Source organism: Toxorhynchites rutilus, chromosome 2 (assembly GCF_029784135.1).
Source record: "Toxorhynchites rutilus septentrionalis strain SRP chromosome 2, ASM2978413v1, whole genome shotgun sequence".
NCBI lineage: Eukaryota > Metazoa > Arthropoda > Insecta > Diptera > Culicidae > Toxorhynchites > Toxorhynchites rutilus.
In genome coordinates this window covers 320,164,045-320,183,236 of record NC_073745.1, presented here as the reverse complement: position 1 = coordinate 320,183,236, position 19,192 = coordinate 320,164,045, and the positions used below count along the sequence as shown (strand labels likewise).

The 19,192-nt window shown below is 38.5% G+C and overlaps 4 protein-coding genes across 27 annotated transcripts in view; 1 reads left to right on the top strand and 3 right to left on the bottom strand.

Annotated features, from left to right (window-relative positions):
• LOC129771300 (potassium voltage-gated channel subfamily KQT member 1) overlaps positions 1 to 19,192 on the top strand; it is a 1,095,885-nt gene that overhangs the window by 275,283 nt on the left and 801,410 nt on the right. The window lies entirely within an intron of this gene.
• On the bottom strand, positions 83 to 2,479 carry LOC129767077 (uncharacterized). The gene has a single exon (XM_055767695.1). The coding sequence runs from the start codon at positions 2,477 to 2,479 to the stop codon at positions 83 to 85; it is 2,397 nt and encodes a 798-aa protein (XP_055623670.1).
• Positions 3,728 to 4,978, bottom strand: LOC129767075 (uncharacterized). Its single transcript, XM_055767694.1, has one exon. The coding sequence runs from the start codon at positions 4,976 to 4,978 to the stop codon at positions 3,728 to 3,730; it is 1,251 nt and encodes a 416-aa protein (XP_055623669.1).
• The window catches only part of LOC129771304 (thiamine transporter 1-like), a 49,950-nt gene continuing 39,768 nt past the window's right edge, over positions 9,011 to 19,192 (bottom strand). Inside the window, exons 3-6 of the mRNA XM_055774825.1 lie at positions 18,814 to 19,027; positions 18,318 to 18,527; positions 10,087 to 10,597; positions 9,011 to 9,521 (exon numbers count right to left, since the gene is read on the bottom strand). Coding sequence (XP_055630800.1) covers positions 9,179 to 9,521; positions 10,087 to 10,597; positions 18,318 to 18,527; positions 18,814 to 19,027 — 1,278 coding nt within the window. The 3' untranslated portion in view covers positions 9,011 to 9,178. The remainder of the gene's footprint in view (positions 9,522 to 10,086; positions 10,598 to 18,317; positions 18,528 to 18,813; positions 19,028 to 19,192) is intronic.

The following is a 19,192-nucleotide window of genomic DNA, read 5'->3' as shown; positions in this document are numbered from 1 at the left end:
TGTTGATCCTGAAGAATCACCATTTGACCGACCTTGAGATCGACCTTGCTTGATGCTGATGAAGGTTGTCTTTGAAGTTCGCTTAGGTACTCGCTTCTCCATTTGTGCCAAAATTGTTGAACTCTCTGTTGGATGAACTGATACCTGTTGAGTCGATTTGAAGGTACGTTGCATACATCTCGGGATTTTCTGAGAGTGGGATGAGCGGTCGGGAGTTCATACACCCCTCTATTTGTGCTAAAATAATCACTAGGTCTTCGTACAGCAACGTTGTATTCCCTAATTGACGAACTAAATGCCTTTTGGCCACCTTAACGGCGGCCTCCCAGAGGCCCCCAAAATTGGGAGCGCGAGGTGGTATTAGATGCCAACTGATGCCGTCCGTAGCGAGATTGGTACTTATCTGTTCGGTTGTAGTGCGGTTTGAGAACATCTGGTACAAAGCGTTCAACTCATTTTTTGCCCCAGCAAAATTTGTAGCGTTATCTGAGTACATGTGTTCAGGTTTTCCTCGCCTGGCTATGAAACGTCGAAGCGCAGAGATGAACGATGCCGTAGATAAATCTCCCACAAGCTCAATGTGCACGGCCTTTGTAGCGAAACACACAAACAAAGCTATGTATGCTTTTGTTGGAGCAGCTTTGCGGTATGGGTGCTCCACAAACACTGGTCTGCAATAGTCGATTCCAGTCGTAGAAAAAGCTCGCCCAGGGGTAATACGTGCTGGAGGTAATTGTCCAATGGGTTGCTTTATTGGTCGGGGGTCAACACGTGCACAGCGATAACAATTCCGTATCACGTTTCTTACTGCTCTTCTCCCATTTGTTGGCCAAAACTCCTTTCGTACTTTAGCCAAAGTTAAGCTGATACTCCCATGAAGTAATTGCAGGTGGTGTGATTTTAACAGTAGTAGTGTGAAGTGATGAAATCCGGGTAACAGGATTTGATGCTTTACCGCGTACGGTTCCTTCGAAAGATTGAGCCGGCCACCGACTCTCACTATCCCAATGGAATCCACGAATGGGTTGAACAATTTCAATGAAGAACTTTTCGAAACCGCTTGTCCTTTGCGAAGTTGACGAAGTTCTGACGTGTAGCATTCGGCTTGTGCTAGTTTCACTAAAGTGAATTTTGCGTTTTCTAATTCTTCCACAGAAAGTGTTGATGAAGTTACCTTTGGCGATTTTTGTGCTTTCTGAACGAAACGCAAACAGTATGCAATCGTTCTCAATAAGCGATTATACGATGAAAAACGTTTCAATAACGGGTTTTGTGGTGTATTGATTTGCACGGCAAGACTAGTTGTTTTACGCTCGACTTCATTATCAGGTAAATTTTCTGCATCCAGTTTCTGCGTCGGCCAATATTCCTGAGATTTGCATAGCCAGCTAGGTCCATATTTCCATGTCAAACAATCCAGAAATTTCTCCACTGACAATCCGCGGGAAACAAGATCCGCTGGATTTGTAGCCCCTGATACATGTTGCCATCGAGATCCATGGGTTAGGTTTTGGATCTCTGCAACCCGATTCGAGACGAAGGTTTTCCAGGTTTGGCTGGGTGCACGAAGCAAATGCAGGACTACCATAGAATCCGACCAAAACCAGGTCGATTGAAATTTTACGTCCAGTGCAGTCACTATCTTATGATACAACAGCGCGGCCATCTGTGCAGCGAATAGTTCCAGCCTTGGGATCGTTCGTCTTTGTAGTGGAGCCACCCTCGACTTCGATGCAAGCAGCTCAACTCTCACGTCTCCATTCTCTGTCAACGATCGTACATAAGCACAGGTTCCGTAAGCTGTTTCTGAGGCATCCGCGAAACAATGCAGCTGAAGCTCCCCATCGCCAAATGCATGCCGGTTCATTCTGAATTTGATTAAGTTCGGTAGCTCATCTGTAAAGTTCCTCCATTCTAGTTGGAGGTTCGTAGGTACTTCATCGTCCCAGTCCCATGATAAGGTCCACAAATGTTGGAGTAGTACCTTCGCTCGAATTACGATGGGAGAGATTAGCCCGAGAGGGTCATACAATTTCGCAATGCATGATAGAATACTTCGTTTTGTAATAAAGTCGTTGATTTGAATTGGTTGGATATCGAATCGGAACATATCAGTTGCCGGTTCCCAGACAATACCTAATGTCTTGATAGTGTCATCAGTGTCAAACGTTTGATCAGCTTGACTCGCACGATTTTCGAATGGAATACTCTCCAGTACAGCTTTCTCATTTGATTCCCATTTTCTTAGCCGGAATCCTCCTGATTTCAACAGTTTGTCCATGTCTTCTCGCAATTGGATTGCCTTTTCTATGGTAGATTCTCCACGGATGAACTCATCCATATAAAAATCGTGTTTCAAACAATTTGCAGCATGGGGGAATGATTTCCCTTCATCTTCAGCCAGTTGATGAAGTGTTCTCGTTGCTAGAAACGAAGATGGCCCCAAACTATACGTCACTGTGGTCAGCTCGTACTCCATTATTGGATGGGAACTGTCGAATCGCCACAATACCCGTTGTAATAATCTGGCGGTACATTTTCTCAATGTCCGCCAGAAGTGCCATCTTGTATTTCCAAAAACGCAGGATGATTGCCAACAGGTCATCCTGAATTACAGCTCCAATTAACAGCGAATCGTTTAAAGAAAATCCGGTACTGCTTTTCGCTGATGCGTCGAATAAGCCTCTCACCTTCGTAGTTGTACTCGACTCGTGTATAACAGGATGGTGTGGGAGGTAAAAAACCACAGGTGCTGCCCGTTGCTCTTCCGCTACTTTGTGCATATGGTTTAATGAAATGAACTCAGCCATGAATTGGTGGTATTTGGTTTTCAGTTCGTTGTTCCGTTCCAGCTTACGCTCGAGATATCCTAACCGACGGACAGCAGTGGAGTATGATTCGCCGATCATCGAACTAAAGTTTTCCTTCTTAGGATATTTAACGATGTAACGCCCACTTGGGTCCCGTGATACAGTTTCCTGGTAAAAATCCTCGCATTGCTTTTCGGTAGATGAAAGGATTCTATGATTTATTTCCTCAATTTTCCAAAAAAATTCCAAAGTTCGATCAATGGATTCCAGCGTAGATAAACAACACGTTAAAGTATTTGGTTGAGGATTTGTTGGGACTTTTCCTGATAGCAACCATCCAAATTCACTCTCCACCAACATCGCATTTGAGTGATTCAACTGAAGTCGGCCACCCTTCAGAATTGTGTAAAAGTGCTCCACACCAATAATTAAATCAACCTTCCGAGAGATATTGTATTCGGGATCTGCAAGAGTGACTCCTGTGGGTATTTTCCAATCAGCTCCAGATGTGTTCACGGATGAGAGAGTTGCAGTGAGATTGCGTAACACCATACAATCCAAATACAAAAATTGCCGATTCTGGATTTGATTGTAGTCGGGGTCGAACCAATAACACGCACTTGAGATTCACCAATACCAGAAATATTGTGAGTAACACGAGATCGGGTTAAACGTAATTGTAGAAATAATCGTTCACTCATCAGATTACACTGAGAGCCCGAGTCCAGTAGAGCTCGGGTGAGATGTTCACATCCATTAGCATCTAGTATCACTAGGATAACCGTCGACAACAGAACACTTTCGCTGCGAGACTTGACCAAAGAGTTCAGGGATACCGGCTGAGCACAGCTAGGCGCTTTAACGTTATTCACATGTCGTGATCCATTTCGTTCTGGGCTTGAGGCAGCTTGCGAGCCTTAAGTATTAGGATTGGATGAACTATTTGCCTCAAATCCTGGATGCAAAGATGTGTGGTGTTTTTTCTGGCAAATCCGACAGCTGTATTTGGAAGTACATTTACGAACGAAGTGGTTTCCTCTGAAACAGTTGCTGCAGATTCTTTTACTGTTGACTAAGTTCAACTTATCCTTCAGATGCATTTTGTCGAACACAGGGCACTTAACTAGAAAGTGCTTATCACTGCATGCCAAACAATCAGGTTGATAGCTATCGGTAATGGTGTACGTGTTGATACGTGGAATATGAGGTGATGACGCTGGCTTTTGTTGCTTGGGGATGATTGACCTAGAGTGTAATGAACTTGGATTTTGTTCTGCATTGATGGATAATGAGTCCAACGTGCGAACTTTCATTGTTAGGAACTTCACTAAGTTTTCATACGTAGGTTCATTTTCTCCAGAAACATGTTCCTCCCAATCTTTGAGGGTTCCGTCATCCAATTGAGAAGATAACAGTTGGACCAGAATACTACTCCATTGCTCGGTTGGTTCACCAAGCTGAGTAAGGATCTTCACGTTGCGCTCGAAATCTTCCAGTAAGGATCTTAGGTTGGAAACTGTCTTCGCGGTAAGTTTGGTAGATGATGTCAATGCTTGAAGGTGCTTTTTCTTCAACAAATATTTGTTGGCATACCGTTTATTCAGGGCTTCCCACGCAATGGCGTAGTTGTCGGAGGTTATTGTCAGGGATCCAATTAACTTTAATGCGTCACCTCTTAGAGCCGATGGAAGATACTGAAATTTCTGGATACACGGGATATCAGCAGATGAATGGATTAGCGATGAGAACGAATCATGAAACGTTAACCAACTATTCAGATCACCATCAAAATTCGGTAGCGTAATGGTGGGTAGTTTGATATGAGCTGCCTGGGCAATAGCAGGTACAACTTGCATAACCGCAGCGGCATTGGGAACTTGGAGAGGAATTTTTGAAGTTAAACCACCTTTCACTCGGTAATATTCTTCTTCTATCTCTGCTCTCAATTTTGTGTTTTCGACTATAAACTCGGCTGTGTCATCGTAAGTCTCGTATTCGGTTTGCACCTCTTCGAAGGCTTCCATCAATTTATCCAATCTCTCAAGTCGTATTTTCACTTCGTTTATCTGCTGTTCAGTGTAATTGCGCAAAAACTCTTTGATCCGGTATATAGAATCCACTAAATTATTACGTTGTAGTTCCTTTTTCTTCATCTTTTTTTCGGCCATCCTGTAATTTTTAATCAACTGGAAACTCGAACCTTATTTCAGCGAACAGCACATAATTTCAGCGATGGCAGCAATCGTGAAGACTCGATCTGTGGAATTCCAAAGAACACCAAGGAAGCACCTTTCAAAGGAAAAATAATTGGATTGGACAGGTACTCACATGTACTTGACCAATTAAAGGCCTTGTCTATCTATCTATCTTCTATCTTCTATATATATATAAATGGAGTGATGTCTGTCTGTCTGTCTGATTCTTATAGACTCGGAAACTACTGAACTGATCGACATGAAAATTGGTATGTAGGGGTTTTTGGGGCCGGGGAAGGTTTTCGTGATATTTTGAGACCCCTTCCCCCTCTCTAAGGGGGGGCTGCCATACAAATGAAACAGACATTTCTGCATTACTCGGAAATTAACCAAGCAAACGAAACCAAAGTTGGCATGTGAAAGTTTTAGGGTGCAATAAATGTTTCTATGATGGTTAGACAGTCCTTCCCCCACTCAAAGGGGGGGCTGCCATACAAATGAAACACACATTTCTGCATTACTCGAGAATTAATCAAGCAAATGAAACCAAATTTGGCATGTGGAGGTTTTAGGATGCAATAAATGTTTCTATGGTGTTAAGATACTCCTTCCCCCTCTCTTAGAGGGGGCTGCCGTACAAATGAAACACAAATTTTTGCATTACCCGAGAATTAATCAAGCAAATTAAACCAAATTAGGCATATGGAAACTTTAGGGTGCAATGAATGTTTCTATGGTGGTTAGATACCCCTCCCCCCCTCTCTTAGGGGTGGCTGCCATACAAATAAAACACAAATTTCTGCATTACTCGAGAATTAATCAAGTAAATGGGCGGGACGAAGTTTGCCGGGTTAGCTAGTATTATATAAAAATCAAATTCCAAATTTCCTCTGGGTTGTACCAAGGTTAGGGAACAGTCCGAATTCCTATGTCGATTCTAGCACCCGGATCCTGGTCACGGCACCATATGATTCGTCTGGGATAGGTTGTAGGTGTAGAAACGGCTTCTGGCTGGGATTAACCTTCTTTCCAAATGAGGACACGATGGAAATTTCACAAACTTATTTTATTTAGTTCACTCTAAATTGTGACCGGTCAGTTCAACGGCTGAGGTTCAAGAGAGCGTTGCAAAGCAATAATCGCTCAGCCTACTTCTAAACTTAACAAAGTTTCCAATGAAGGTTGGAAGGAAGTTGTCATAAAAAATTGCTGTACCATTTATTGTTAATTCTAACGCAACACGACCACAAAGTGTTAAAGCGCCGAAGCACAAAAACAAAAACAATAATAGAAATTACATTCAGGTTAGATAGGGTTCCTCACACTGAAACAAATGGTATACGTACAATTTTCCACATGGCGACAAGAAGAATGTGTTGAATCAATGAGATTTCTTATACCAAATATGAATTTTCATTGATTACGTAATATTACGTACGTATTTGCATTTAGAGCATTTTGACGTAGGACTACGTCTAACCGGAAGATATAGGGGGTGAAATGGAAATCTAGGCACTGAACAAGTAGGAAAAAATGCAAGATTTGGAACGCTTATAACTTGAGCATTTCTCAATAGATCGCAATGGTTTTTGCATCAATTGATAGGAAATATATCTACGCATCTATCATAACGAATAACATTTCATTTTTCTTGAGATAAATAATTGAATAATTGTGAAATATCAAGCATTGTCAAAATGCACTATGTGCCCATTTTTGATTGGTCCATTTTGTGTTCCTCAAATCGTACCGACCAAAACGGGCAACCAGAGCAGCAGCGAAATAGATTGGAAAAGAAAAAGAAAAAAATTAACGAAACATTGGTCGCAGTCTCACACATGCGTAATTCTCGAGCCAGCCAGTCAGCTTAAAAATCCCCGCTCCGCTGCCGTAACGATCATTCTCATTCAAACCGTACACCACATCGGTTCGCATCACAACACATCAACAAACCAACCCAAGCAGCCATGTCTGGACATGGTAAAGGAGGAAAAGTGAAGGGAAAGGCAAAATCCCGCTCGAACCGTGTTGATCTGGAGTTTCCCGCAAGGGTAGCTAGGCCGAGCGCGTTAGTACCAGTGCACCAGTCCACCTAGCCGGCGTTATATAGTTTCGGCCGCCGAAGTGATCGAGTTAGCTGGCAAAGCTGCTCGCGACGATAAGAAAACCCGCATTCGGAACAGAACACATTCGGTTCGGTGGACATCAAGACAACAGGCAGTTGCAGCGAGTGGCGAGTGGCAAACGCAATCGCAAAACGGCATCAGGTAGCAGAAGAACAAAGTTTGTTCTTTATACAAACTGCTTTGGTGGCAAATCCAGAACAAGGCGGCATCGAGGGCGTTCGAAATGGTTTTTTTTCAAAACCACGAGTACAAAGTTTTCTAAATTGGAACCATTCCATAAAACAAGGCGCTTTTCAGGGCCATTAAACCTTCCAAAAAAGAGTTCAGGAAATACAGTTCAATGCTTTCTAAAACATTATCCAAAATAATAATAAAACACAAATTGATGTTTTCATAATTTGTTTGCCAGGATCTGATGAGTATGTGAATTTGGCAGTTGTTCTGAGCTTATTGATAGTTGGGGACTATCCTCATTATACAATTTTCACCAATTCTTAAATTGTTTCCAGATTGAAAGTACAGTAATTTACAATTAGTTCGACATTTAGATAATTGGACGGACATGTAATGCGACTTATTTAGTTGGACATTTTTGTAAACATAGAGATCCAAATTATGACCCCACATTGAACGTCGACACTGTACCACTGTCATCGCAAATGTTCAATTACAGGTTAAAATTACCTCCAATCCGATACTGAGTGGTGGTAATGCGACGTGTCATTGAATGTAATTTACTTTACAATATGTCACAAGCTGGATGGGAAGCAATTTTCCAACTGTGAAAGCTGTGGCGAGTGGCAAATGCAATCGCTAAACAAAAAGGTTTAACCGAACAAGATGGGGATATCGAGTGATAACAAAACAATAAACTCTTTAGATTGAAGATAATTTTGTGATCCTGAAAAGGACCTTTTTTAGCCTGCATGTGAATCCAACGAGCGAACAAATCGTAATGAAGGTATTTTTTTGCCATCGCTCCCTTTTAACGCTCATTCGTTCGTCTCGTTGGACTCGCCCCTCTGGCTGAATCTGCCAATTTGTCTCTATCCTTTGAGTGTGTACCGCTAGAGTATAAAACAGGCGGGCCCCAAAAAAATATCTTATTTTCTTTCAAACCGTAAACCCGTGTGGTTGTACGGCATCGGCATCGTGGACGTAACAAAGGAGAACAAGTTAAGGGAAAGGCAAAGTCTCACTCGAACCGTGCAGGTCTCCAGTTCCCTGTTGGTCGCATTCACTGATTGCTCCGTAAGGGTAACTAGGCCGAACGGATTGGTGCCGGAGCACCAGTATACCTAACAGCGATTATAGAGTTTCGGCCGTCGGAGTGCTCGAGTTGGCTTGCAGAGCTGCTCACGACAATCAGAAAACCCGCATCAAGAACAGAGCAGCTTAGTTTCAGTGAGTGGCAAAGTGTTTCTCCGGCACGTCGCATTCAATGTAATTCACTGAACAACATGTCACAAGCTGGATGGGAAGAAATTTTCCAACTGTGAAAGCTGTGGCGAGTGGCAAACGCAATAGCTAAACAGGAAGGTTTAACCGAACAAGATGGGAATATCGAGTGATAACAAAAACACAACACCAAAGGTTCTTTTCAGAACCATCAACATATTCATAAAGAGTAAACAGTAAACTAATCCATTTTTCAGGTAGATAGGTAGGTATTCACGTAGGAGAAGAAAATAAAACAATATATTTAAAATATATATTTAACAAAAGCTGTCCCCTTTGTATAGTCCTACGTCACTCCGGTTATGTCCCCGACATTACCCACCCGTCTATTTCTAATGCAGATTTTATCTGAAAATGAATAACAATTTGTTTTATTAATAAATAAATTAAGTACTTAGCATGAGATATGAATATGTTAACACATTAGAAAAAAAATTCGTAGCTGAAAATAATGGAGAATAATAAACATAAAATTCAACAATTTCCGCACACGCTTTGTGTCCGTTATTTTATTATGGCAGTGATAATTTCAAACGCAGACAATCCACGACTATCAGTATTATATTGGCAGTACTTCACTTCACAACCATTAAAACCGCGTGGAAAGAGCATCCGAATTGTTGCGCCTCGTCGTCGTCCAGTCGCCCTCCTTCCCATGCACAGCATCCTTGGCGGCAGCCTCCACCGAGCCGTTTAAATTTCGCCTCCGGCAGTGGATAATGCTGCTGGCCACCGCCGGAATGAGATAGACCAACGCCAGCGCCAGAAAATAACCACCATAAACCTTGAACTGACCCCGGGGCGACAGCATCAGGCCGGACTCGGAAATGACCACCACGGTCAGAATGGATTGGAAGGCAAGCGCGGCGAATGTGTTTATGCCGAAAATTAATCCAAAACTGTCCTCCTCCAAATATTTGGCCACCGTTGCGCTAATGGTGCATCATCCCGGGAGTGCGCGAAACGGGAAGTAGACGTAGGAACGGAGCGAAAAATCAGGCGTTAATTAAAAATGGAAACAATTGCGATTGATAATGGCTGAGGCAAGCGGTAATTTGGATAATTGTGAACATGTTGCTTGCTGGATGGCACTTTAGCAAGCGAGTGTATGATTAATTATATTACGCAACGGAAATCTGCTTGTTATCGAGATAATTTCGTTAATGAACAAGTGCTTAGCATGTCTATCTTTGTTACCCGAAATTAATACTCTTTGTAATATGTGTTCACATTTTGTTAAGTTTAAAGAAATATTATTATGGCTGTCACTGCTTTTGATGCATTTTTTGTTTGCAGCGCCCAGAACAACTTTCTCCGTCACACTCTGACGAAGGGACAAAAAATCCACCCGAATGGCTGTCTATTAGCTAGCAAAAACGTTTGCATGAACGAACACACATTTCAAAAGTTCAACTTCATCGCAAATTTCCGAGCTCACCGAAACTCAAACAATTTTAGACCGACCGTTCGTTGGCTTACCCGAAACCCCGTACTCACCTCGCCATCGTAATCATGAACATGTACAGCACTCCGAACAGGATGTAAACAGCGTACGCTGCCCAAATATTGGTAGAAAACCCGGAGTACAATATTAAGCCACCCTGCAGGGCGGAGCAGACCGTCAATACCCACAAAGCCCACTGCTCAAAGATTCGGTTGGCCACATAGCCGGCAACAATGGCACTAACCGCTCCGAACAGCGTCAGGAGGGCCTCCGCCCCGCCATTGTAGAGGTACTCCTGGTCAACGTCAATTTCCTGCCACAGGAGCTGGACGTAGATCTGCACCTGAATGAAGCCGGCCATCGCCAGGGACCACCAGAGGCTCCACTGGACCACGGTAAGATTTGAGTATGCGGAGATGAAGTGAGTCCACAGCAGCCGGCCGGCACGATTGCAGGAGAACCGAGAGCGAGGCTCAGTCTCATTCCCTGCCGCTGTCTGTTGCCCTTCCATGGCGGAGGTTAGATTAACGTCGGATTTGGTTATGTCGGTGGCAGCCACTGGCACTGCAAAAGAATAATGCAACTTCAATCTTGTGGAAACATGGGATGGAAAGCTTCGAAAACGCATGTAAAAATATCGCGTTCAATATTAGATTATATATGTCATCTCTAAGAGAACCTATTAAGCCCCTCGTTTCATACTTTATTACTTTTTGCTTTGTTAATATTCGAACGAGACTATATTTTATGGACCAATTTTTGTTTTTCTCTTGTTAACATATGAAAACACGATACAATTAATAGGCTACGAGATGGCATGTCCCGTCATTATAGTAGAAAAACATCTAATAAATGACATTGTGTAGGGTAGGTTATGATCAAAAAAAGTACATAAATATTTCTTTTGATTACCGTCTCCATATCAATACTTTTTGGATTTGTATAATTGATTTGCCTTATTTGAATTTATATCATATAAATTATTTTATGATAAATTTTACACTGTCAGTTATATTTAAACTTTATTTTTTGCACAAAACATATAACTTAAAATAAGTTAGGAATAATACATTGAACTATTTTGAAAGTTATAGTCAATTCAAAGGATTCTCTCGACGAAATATCTGCTTCCAATGTTTTCAAAATTGTCAGATGATTCGAAAAAGAAGCACATCATCTGCAAGCATGGCTTAAATTGTTTTGAGGATGTGAGATTCATCTGATTTTAACAACTACTGATATTTACGACAAAAACGCATATCATTTATCTACCTGCAAAATACGTTCTTTCCGTATTTTTCCGTATATTTCCGACTTATATTATGTGACTTTTCAATTTCTTTGAATCTTCTGTTATTTCTATTATTTGGATCCTCAGGATTCCTTAGTAACAGTTTTTCCATAATTTATGAACTTTCCTTTTTTTTTAAACATTATTTATGAAAAAAAATGTTTTTTTTACTGAATTTTGCTAATTTTCTCAATTCTTCAGATTCTGTGAAACCTCCGAGTTTATGATATTGAAAATCTTGTTACTTCTAATTCTCTTAATTTCCTAGAATTTGTAAACCCTTTGAATTATATGAATTCGGTTGATCCTCTCAGTTTTTTTGTCTCCATGTCTCCAAATGCTCTTAGGATTCTCGGAAATTTCCAGATTCTTTGGGTTTCCTAGATTTTGTCGATTATTGTTTCTATTAATTCTCCTCATCCCCTAGAATCTCAGATCGGGAGGATTACTGGCGTTCTTTGAATTACCTAGATTTTCTGGATATTCCAGATTTTCTAGATGTTTTCATTGTATGGATTCTCTAAATTATCTCAATTCCTTGAATTCTTTGAGATCTAGTTTGGGATCTGAATTTTCCGGAATCTGTTTCTTTTTCTTCTCTAAACTTTCTGAAAAAATGATTCTTCTGAATATAAAAACTCGAAGATACTTGTTTCTCTACGTTTCTTTGATTTTGAAAATATTCAGAATATTTTAGATTTTCTTTTCTTTTTGATTCTCTGAATCTTTGAATTCTATGGATTCTCTGCATTTTTGGATTATTGAAATCCTTCTTTGAAAACTTGTATCCAAATTCTTCGAATTCTAAAATCTAAAATCTCAAACATCTGAGTTTCTCAAATTTCTTGATATCCCGGACTTGGTTTGGATCTTAGGAATCTTTGAATTCTATAAGTTCTCTAAAATGATCAGGTCTTTTCGATTATCTGTATTCTCTGGATACTATAGTTCTGTATTAGCTGTCTTAGTTCTTTGGTGTCAAGTAGACATTCTCTCGGATTTTCTAAACTTTGAAGTTGTTCCTTTTTTTTCGGACTCTCTGGGTTTTCTGGATCTCGGGATATTCGAAGTCACTATACTCTGAGCATTCTAAATTTTCAGGTTTTGTTTGGGTTTTCATGGTTCTCTTTATTTTCATGACTCTCTTAATTCTATGGAATCTTCATGACTCTTAGATTATTTGGATCCTCTAGATTTGTTGTAACTTGGAATCTGATATCCACATTCTACGAAATCTCTGAAGATCCACTCTATTCTACAGTTTCTAGGTTTTTTTTTTAATTTTATGGATTCATTGGATCCTTTGGATATGGATGTTGGAAATCTTCTAAATTTAGAATAATGTGAATCTCCTGAATTTTGTAGGTTTTCTGTATTTTCATGATGTTCCGGTTATTCTAGATATTTTGATTTTTTAAAAGTTTCTCTGGAAAAAATTTTTTTTTGTCTCTGTGTTATACGGCTTTCAACACTTTTTCCCATTTTTGAAGAATGTCGGGAGTGAGAATTGAGCTCGTGGCCTTCAGCGTGAGAGGTACGAATGTTACCACAACGCCAGCCTGCACTCTGAATATTCCGAATATTTTTGGGTTCTATGATATTTTTTGTATTTCTCAGAATCTTCATATCCTTCAGGTCTAGATTTTTTGGATTCTTCGAATCGTATGAATTCTTTGAAATCAATTTAGATTTTTTATCTTTCTAATTCCTCTGAAAATACTCTTCCGACTGTGGATAATCTGAAATTCCCGGATTCTCTAGGTTTTCTGGATTCTTTAGGTTTTCTAGATTCAAAACATTCAGGATTATCTGTATTTTCTTAAATTTGCAAATTTTTCAGATTGTCTGGATTCTCTGAGTATTTTAGTATCTAGTATCCGTATTCAACGAATTCTTTGAAACTGTGGATTTTCAGAATTTCTTGGGTGTCTCTGAATTTTCTAGATTATAGGGATAACACGGATTTTCTAGATTTTTCGGATTTTTTTTTGTTATAGTTTTTGAATTTATTTTTCGTTCAATTCTTCAATTTGGATTATCTGAGTTTCTCGAATCTCCTGGGATTTCTGAATATTGTATTTACTGTATATTCTACATTTCTGTAGATTCTTTCGGATTCTCTGAATTAAATGAGTTAATGAAATCTCTCGTTTTACCAAAATCTACAAGTCCTATAGATTATCCGGATTTTTTTAGTACCACATGAGTTTTTTTTTTGTTTGGAACCAAATATTTACATTCTCCGGATTCTCTGATATTTAGAATCATATGTTGTAAATTGTTCATCCCCTGGATTATCCAGATTATCAGATGAAAAGTTTCTGCCAAATCTGTACTCTTTGAATATTTCAAATTCTCTTATTTTACGTGATTTTTTGGGTTATTTGGATATTCCAGATCTATTCTCTCAATTCTCTGCATTTTTTGAATTCTCTGAATCCTCTGAATTCTCTTAATTCTCTTAATTCTCTGAATTCTCCGAATTCTCTGAATTATCTTAATTATCTGAATTCTCTGAATTCTCTAAATTCTCTGAATTCTCTGATTCTTTGAGTTCTCTGAATTCTCTGAATTCTATGAATTCTCTGAAATCTCTGAATTCTCTTTATTCTATGAATTCTCTGAAATCTCTGAATTCTCTTTATTCTCTGAATTCTCTGAATTCTATGAATTCTCTGAATTTACTGAATTTTCTGATTTCTCTGAATTCTCTGAGTTCTCTGAATTCTCTGAATTCTCTTAATTCTCTGAATTCTCTGAATTCTCTAAATTCTCTGAATTATCTGAATTCTCTGAATTCTCTGAATAATCTGAATTCTTTGAATTCTTTGAATTCTCTGTATTCTCTAAATTCTCTGAATTCTCTGAATTCTCTGAATTCTCTGAAGTCTCTCTATTTTCTAAAGTCTCTAAATCCTCTGAGTTCTCCTAATTGCTTAAATTCTCTGAATTCTTTGAATTCTGTGAATTCTCTGAATTCTCTGAATTCTCTGAATTCTCTGAATAATCTGAATTCTCTGAATTCTCTGAATAATCTGAATTCTTTGAATTCTTTGAATTCTCCGAATTCTCTAAATTCTCTGAATTCTCTGAATTCTCTGAATTCTCTGAATTCTCTGAATTCTCTGAATTCTCTGAAGTCTCTTTATTTTCTAAAGCCTCTAAATCCTCTGAGTTCTCCTAATTCCTTAAATTCTCTGAATTCTTTGAATTCTGTGAATTCTCTGAATTCTCTGAATTCTCTGAATTCTCTGAATTCTCTGAATTCTCTAAATTCTCTGAATTATCTGAATTCTCTGAATTCTCTTAATTCTCTGAATTCTCTGAATTCTCTAAATTCTCTGAATTATCTGAATTCTCTGAATTCTCTGAATAATCTGAATTCTTTGAATTCTTTGAATTCTCTGTATTCTCTAAATTCTCTGAATTCTCTGAATTCTCTGAATTCTCTGAAGTCTCTTTATTTTCTAAAGTCTCTAAATCCTCTGAGTTCTCCTAATTGCTTAAATTCTCTGAATTCTTTGAATTCTGTGAATTCTCTGAATTCTCTGAATTCTCTGAATTCTCTGAATAATCTGAATTCTCTGAATTCTCTGAATAATCTGAATTCTTTGAATTCTTTGAATTCTCCGAATTCTCTAAATTCTCTGAATTCTCTGAATTCTCTGAATTCTCTGAATTCTCTGAATTCTCTGAATTCTCTGAATTCTCTGAAGTCTCTTTATTTTCTAAAGTCTCTAAATCCTCTGAGTTCTCCTAATTCCTTAAATTCTCTGAATTCTTTGAATTCTGTGAATTCTCTGAATTCTCTGAATTCTCTGAATTCTCTGAATTCTCTGAATTCTCTGAATTCTCTGAATTCTCTGAATTCTCTGAATTCGCTGAATTCTCTGAATTCTGTGAATTCTCTGAATTCTTTGAATTCTCTGAATTGTCTGAATTCTCTGAATTCTTTGAATTCTGTGAATTCTCTGAATTAAATTCTTAGGGATCAAGTCTCCGAATTATCGAAAATTGAGTCCGAATTTTCCCGGTTTCTATGGTTTCTATGGGTTTTTTTTTAATCTCTGAATTCTCTAAACTCTCCGGAAACAATGTTCTTACAAAATTTGATTCTCTGAATTCTCGAATCTAAAGAAATTCTGAGGTTTCTACATTCTTTAGGCTATTTGGGTTTATGATTTTTTAGGAGTATTTCTTAAAAAATCCAGTTTCGTTGGATTGTTCTCTGGCTTCTTCTGGACTCCTGAATTCTTTAAATTCTCTGGAATCTATATTCTGTATTCTCAAAATGTCACGGATTCTCTGGTTCCCAATGGATTTTCCGGAATATCTAGTTTTTTTGGATTCTATAAATTTGATTCCTTGGAATTTCTTAGTCTTTTAAATTCTTTGAATTCGATGGATTTCAGAATCCTACGACCATCAGCATTCAGAAAGTCGCCAAGGCAAGACGAGTGCGATGGGCGGGACATGTAGTTAGAAGACCACACCGGATACCCTTAAAGATGGTTTTCGAGTCCGATCCGATGGGGACTTTAAGAAGAAAAGCCCTGCCAGTGAAGTGACTGGACCAGGACTGGACTTGAGGAGAATCAGTTTCGACCGAGGTTCTAGAACTGCTGCCATGGATCGGATTAATTTGCGAAACGTTGTAAAGAAGAGTTAATATCAATGATAAATTCTTGCAAATTGGATTCAATGGATCCTTTGTATTTAATAATGTTCTATATTCTCTGAATATTCTGATTTTCCTTATGAATCTGGATTCTTTTAATTTTTTCAATGTTTTTTTTTTCTAAATTCTTTAGATTTTCTGGATATTTTAAATCTATTATTTATTTAATTTTATTATTTATTTAATTTTATTAATGAAATAATTATTTATTTCACTGAATACGCTGAATTCTCTGTATTTCACAGAATCTTTTTTAGATTTATTCTTTTAGATTGTTTTAATTTTTTTGATATTCTAGTTTTACAGACTTTTCGTTGATTCTCAAATTTTCTGAATTCTCCAATTTTGGTTTTGTTTTTCCCATAATCTATCTTAAATCAAAATATTTGGATTCTTTGGATTTTATAGACTTTCCGCATGTTTTTGACTCCTTGAATTATCTATATTTCACTGCAGTCCACTGTTGATTTCACTTCATTATTTTTATCTGAGTTCTACATATTCTCGAATTCCTTGAAAATTTTAAATCTGGATTTTTGGAATTTCTCGATTTTACTCGATTTTGTAGGTTATCTGGATATTTAAAATTGTCTGGATTGTTGTTTATTTTATGGATTCTCTGATTCGTTAAGATTTGGCTTCTCAGAATTTCTCGGATACTCAAAAAAAATCGATAAACTAGATTCTTAGAATTTACTGGGTAACAATTTTTAAATTTTTTTTTTGTCCCATTTATTTATTTTAGGCTCATTGGCATTTTAGCTGTAACAGAGCCGAATTTTAATCGTGTACATGTCACATATTTATAATATCTATAATTAGCACATTACACAGTTGCCATTTTTCGGCGTTAGAGTATTCCCTTCTATACCATTCCATATGGTACACACATTTACACAGTAGCAGCCATTTAGGCGTAAGAGTTTTCTATCTGTTCTTCCATTATCCAGTTAGACCGGACAGCGGAGACAGTTGATTGATCATTGTTGAGTTATTTATAGAACAGCAGCCCGCTGTGTCTTGCAGAGCAGAGCAGTTGTATGGATGAATCGATCATATTTCTCCATCTCCATCGCTGATGATTGTTGCGTGGACGTAGTTATTCTGTAACAACACAAAGATGGTCAATGAGGGCCCTGAGTTTCGAACTCACGATCGATCGCTTACTAAGCGAACGCGCAACCAATGTGGCTACGGAGGCCCTCCAAATTTTTTTTTTGTTTCTATGAACTCTTTGGACAGTTCGGATTTTCTGGACTTCTTCGATTTTTTGAATTATTTTAATTCTCTCCAGGTCTTTTAGTTTATCTAAATTGGCTGGAGATTTGTTTGATTCTTCTAATTTATTGATATGTGGTTAAGATAATTATTATTGTTGTAACATGAAACTTGATTTGTATTGAATTTTATGCCTATTCATTGATGATAAAATGATGTCAAGTCTACCCATCTAACCAAAAATAAAGTTTTTGAATTGATAAGTACTTTGTATGAATACTATAAAGATTTTTGAATAAGATAAAAAATTTTAGAGAAATTTGGGGACAGGGGTCGATGGTATCATTTCTTTCTGGAGAAGGGGTCTCTTACCCAAAACAGTTTAGAATTCCCTGCTCCAGAGTTATTGGATTTACTGGAAATGCTATATTTTCCGGATTTTTCGGATTCTCTGGATTTAGTCTTCTTTTGGATTTAACATCTGTTCTGTTTTTTCTTTCATTCCGAATAATCATTAAGATTTCCTCTGAATTCCCTGAATTTTCTAAATTCTCTAAATTCTTTGATTTCTTCGAATATTCAACGTGAATTCATTGATTTTTCTATATTCTTTCGATTCTCTGAAATATAATGTTTCTCTTCAAACATCCAGTCTAATGAAAATCAAAAACAAAATTACAATTGATGTGTCAGCCGGGTGATAATTTCAATAAATAGAAATATCTATCGAGATCTCAAAGAATGTGGAATACCAAACATGAATATTTTCAGTTTGGACATAAAAAATGTAAGTAGAAAAACTTTTCTTAAGTATGCTCATAATTGTTTTCTGTGATCACCATTTGAGCAATTCTAATTCTAATGAAATAGATGTGGAAAGGGCGCTGGCGAGCCCAATGACGAATTGGTGCGAAATCCATCAAATGAATTTGGTGAAATTTGAAATAAGGGATGGTTCTCTTTGATGACATAACACAATCATAGCTGCGATGTATGTATATTGGAATTTTTAAATGAAATTTATTGCAAATTTATTTAATTTTCGTACCAAGACACCATTCCAATTCAGAGCTCATGCATGAGCTAAGTGCACTCACCTGAAATTGTGTTCACGGCATTCGCGTGGTTACCGATTTCCTGCCGGACATTTTGTTCTACATGTTCCCCAGAGCTATGCAGCGTCGATCCGTCCTGCTTCACTTGATTTCCCCCAGTGCACTGCGAATGCTGACTTTCCTTGGAGTAGAAGTAGACACTGCTCTTGACTGGCGGTAAAATGAATGCCCACAGCAGGGAGAATGCTTGCGCTGTTGGATACGAGAAAAATCGAGAATTAAAAGCAGACTGCAGTCGGGTTGAACGAAATTAAGATGTGTGAATAATTAAAAAATGGTTTCTTAATTGGAGCGAAATGCATTATAAACGATTATGCGGACCCCAATCACAAATGAGTGATACATTCATCAGCCATTCATTTTGGAGCCTGCAATATACAAATAGGACAAGTGTTTCGAAAGCTCAGTGCAACAACACGAAAATTCTGCCAAATACACATTATCCCCGAACCAGACGAGCGCCATTACTCTTACTTACCACCAAGCGTGATATAGTTAAGCTCCCGTAGATCCATGGCTCCGGTGGACACGAGTGCCTGGCTGAGGACGCTCGCCAGAAACCGTCCGCTAAGGATGGCAGCTCGCGTGTTGCCCGTTACCTGTTGATACTTATCTCGGCTAATCTTCGCATAAATGTACGTGTAGTATGCCACCTCGGCCGCCATGTATGTTCCGTACAGCACCTGAACTACCTGTTGTTGGCCGTTGGCGGAAAAAGGGCACAGTTCAATGGTATAGTAAAATAATTTCTGCCGAAACGGAACGGCAGCTTCCAGTAGCACAGTGTTTTACGGGTTTGCATTTCTAGTAAGAAGAAACTGTGCGTTATCGAGAAAGTGTGTTGTGGGAACGAATCC

Coding starts and splice junctions, on each gene's coding strand:
- LOC129767075 (XM_055767694.1), bottom strand. CDS start 4,978: ATGGCCGAAAAAAAGATGAAGAAAAAGGAACTACAACGTAATAATTTA.
- LOC129767077 (XM_055767695.1), bottom strand. CDS start 2,479: ATGGAGTACGAGCTGACCACAGTGACGTATAGTTTGGGGCCATCTTCG.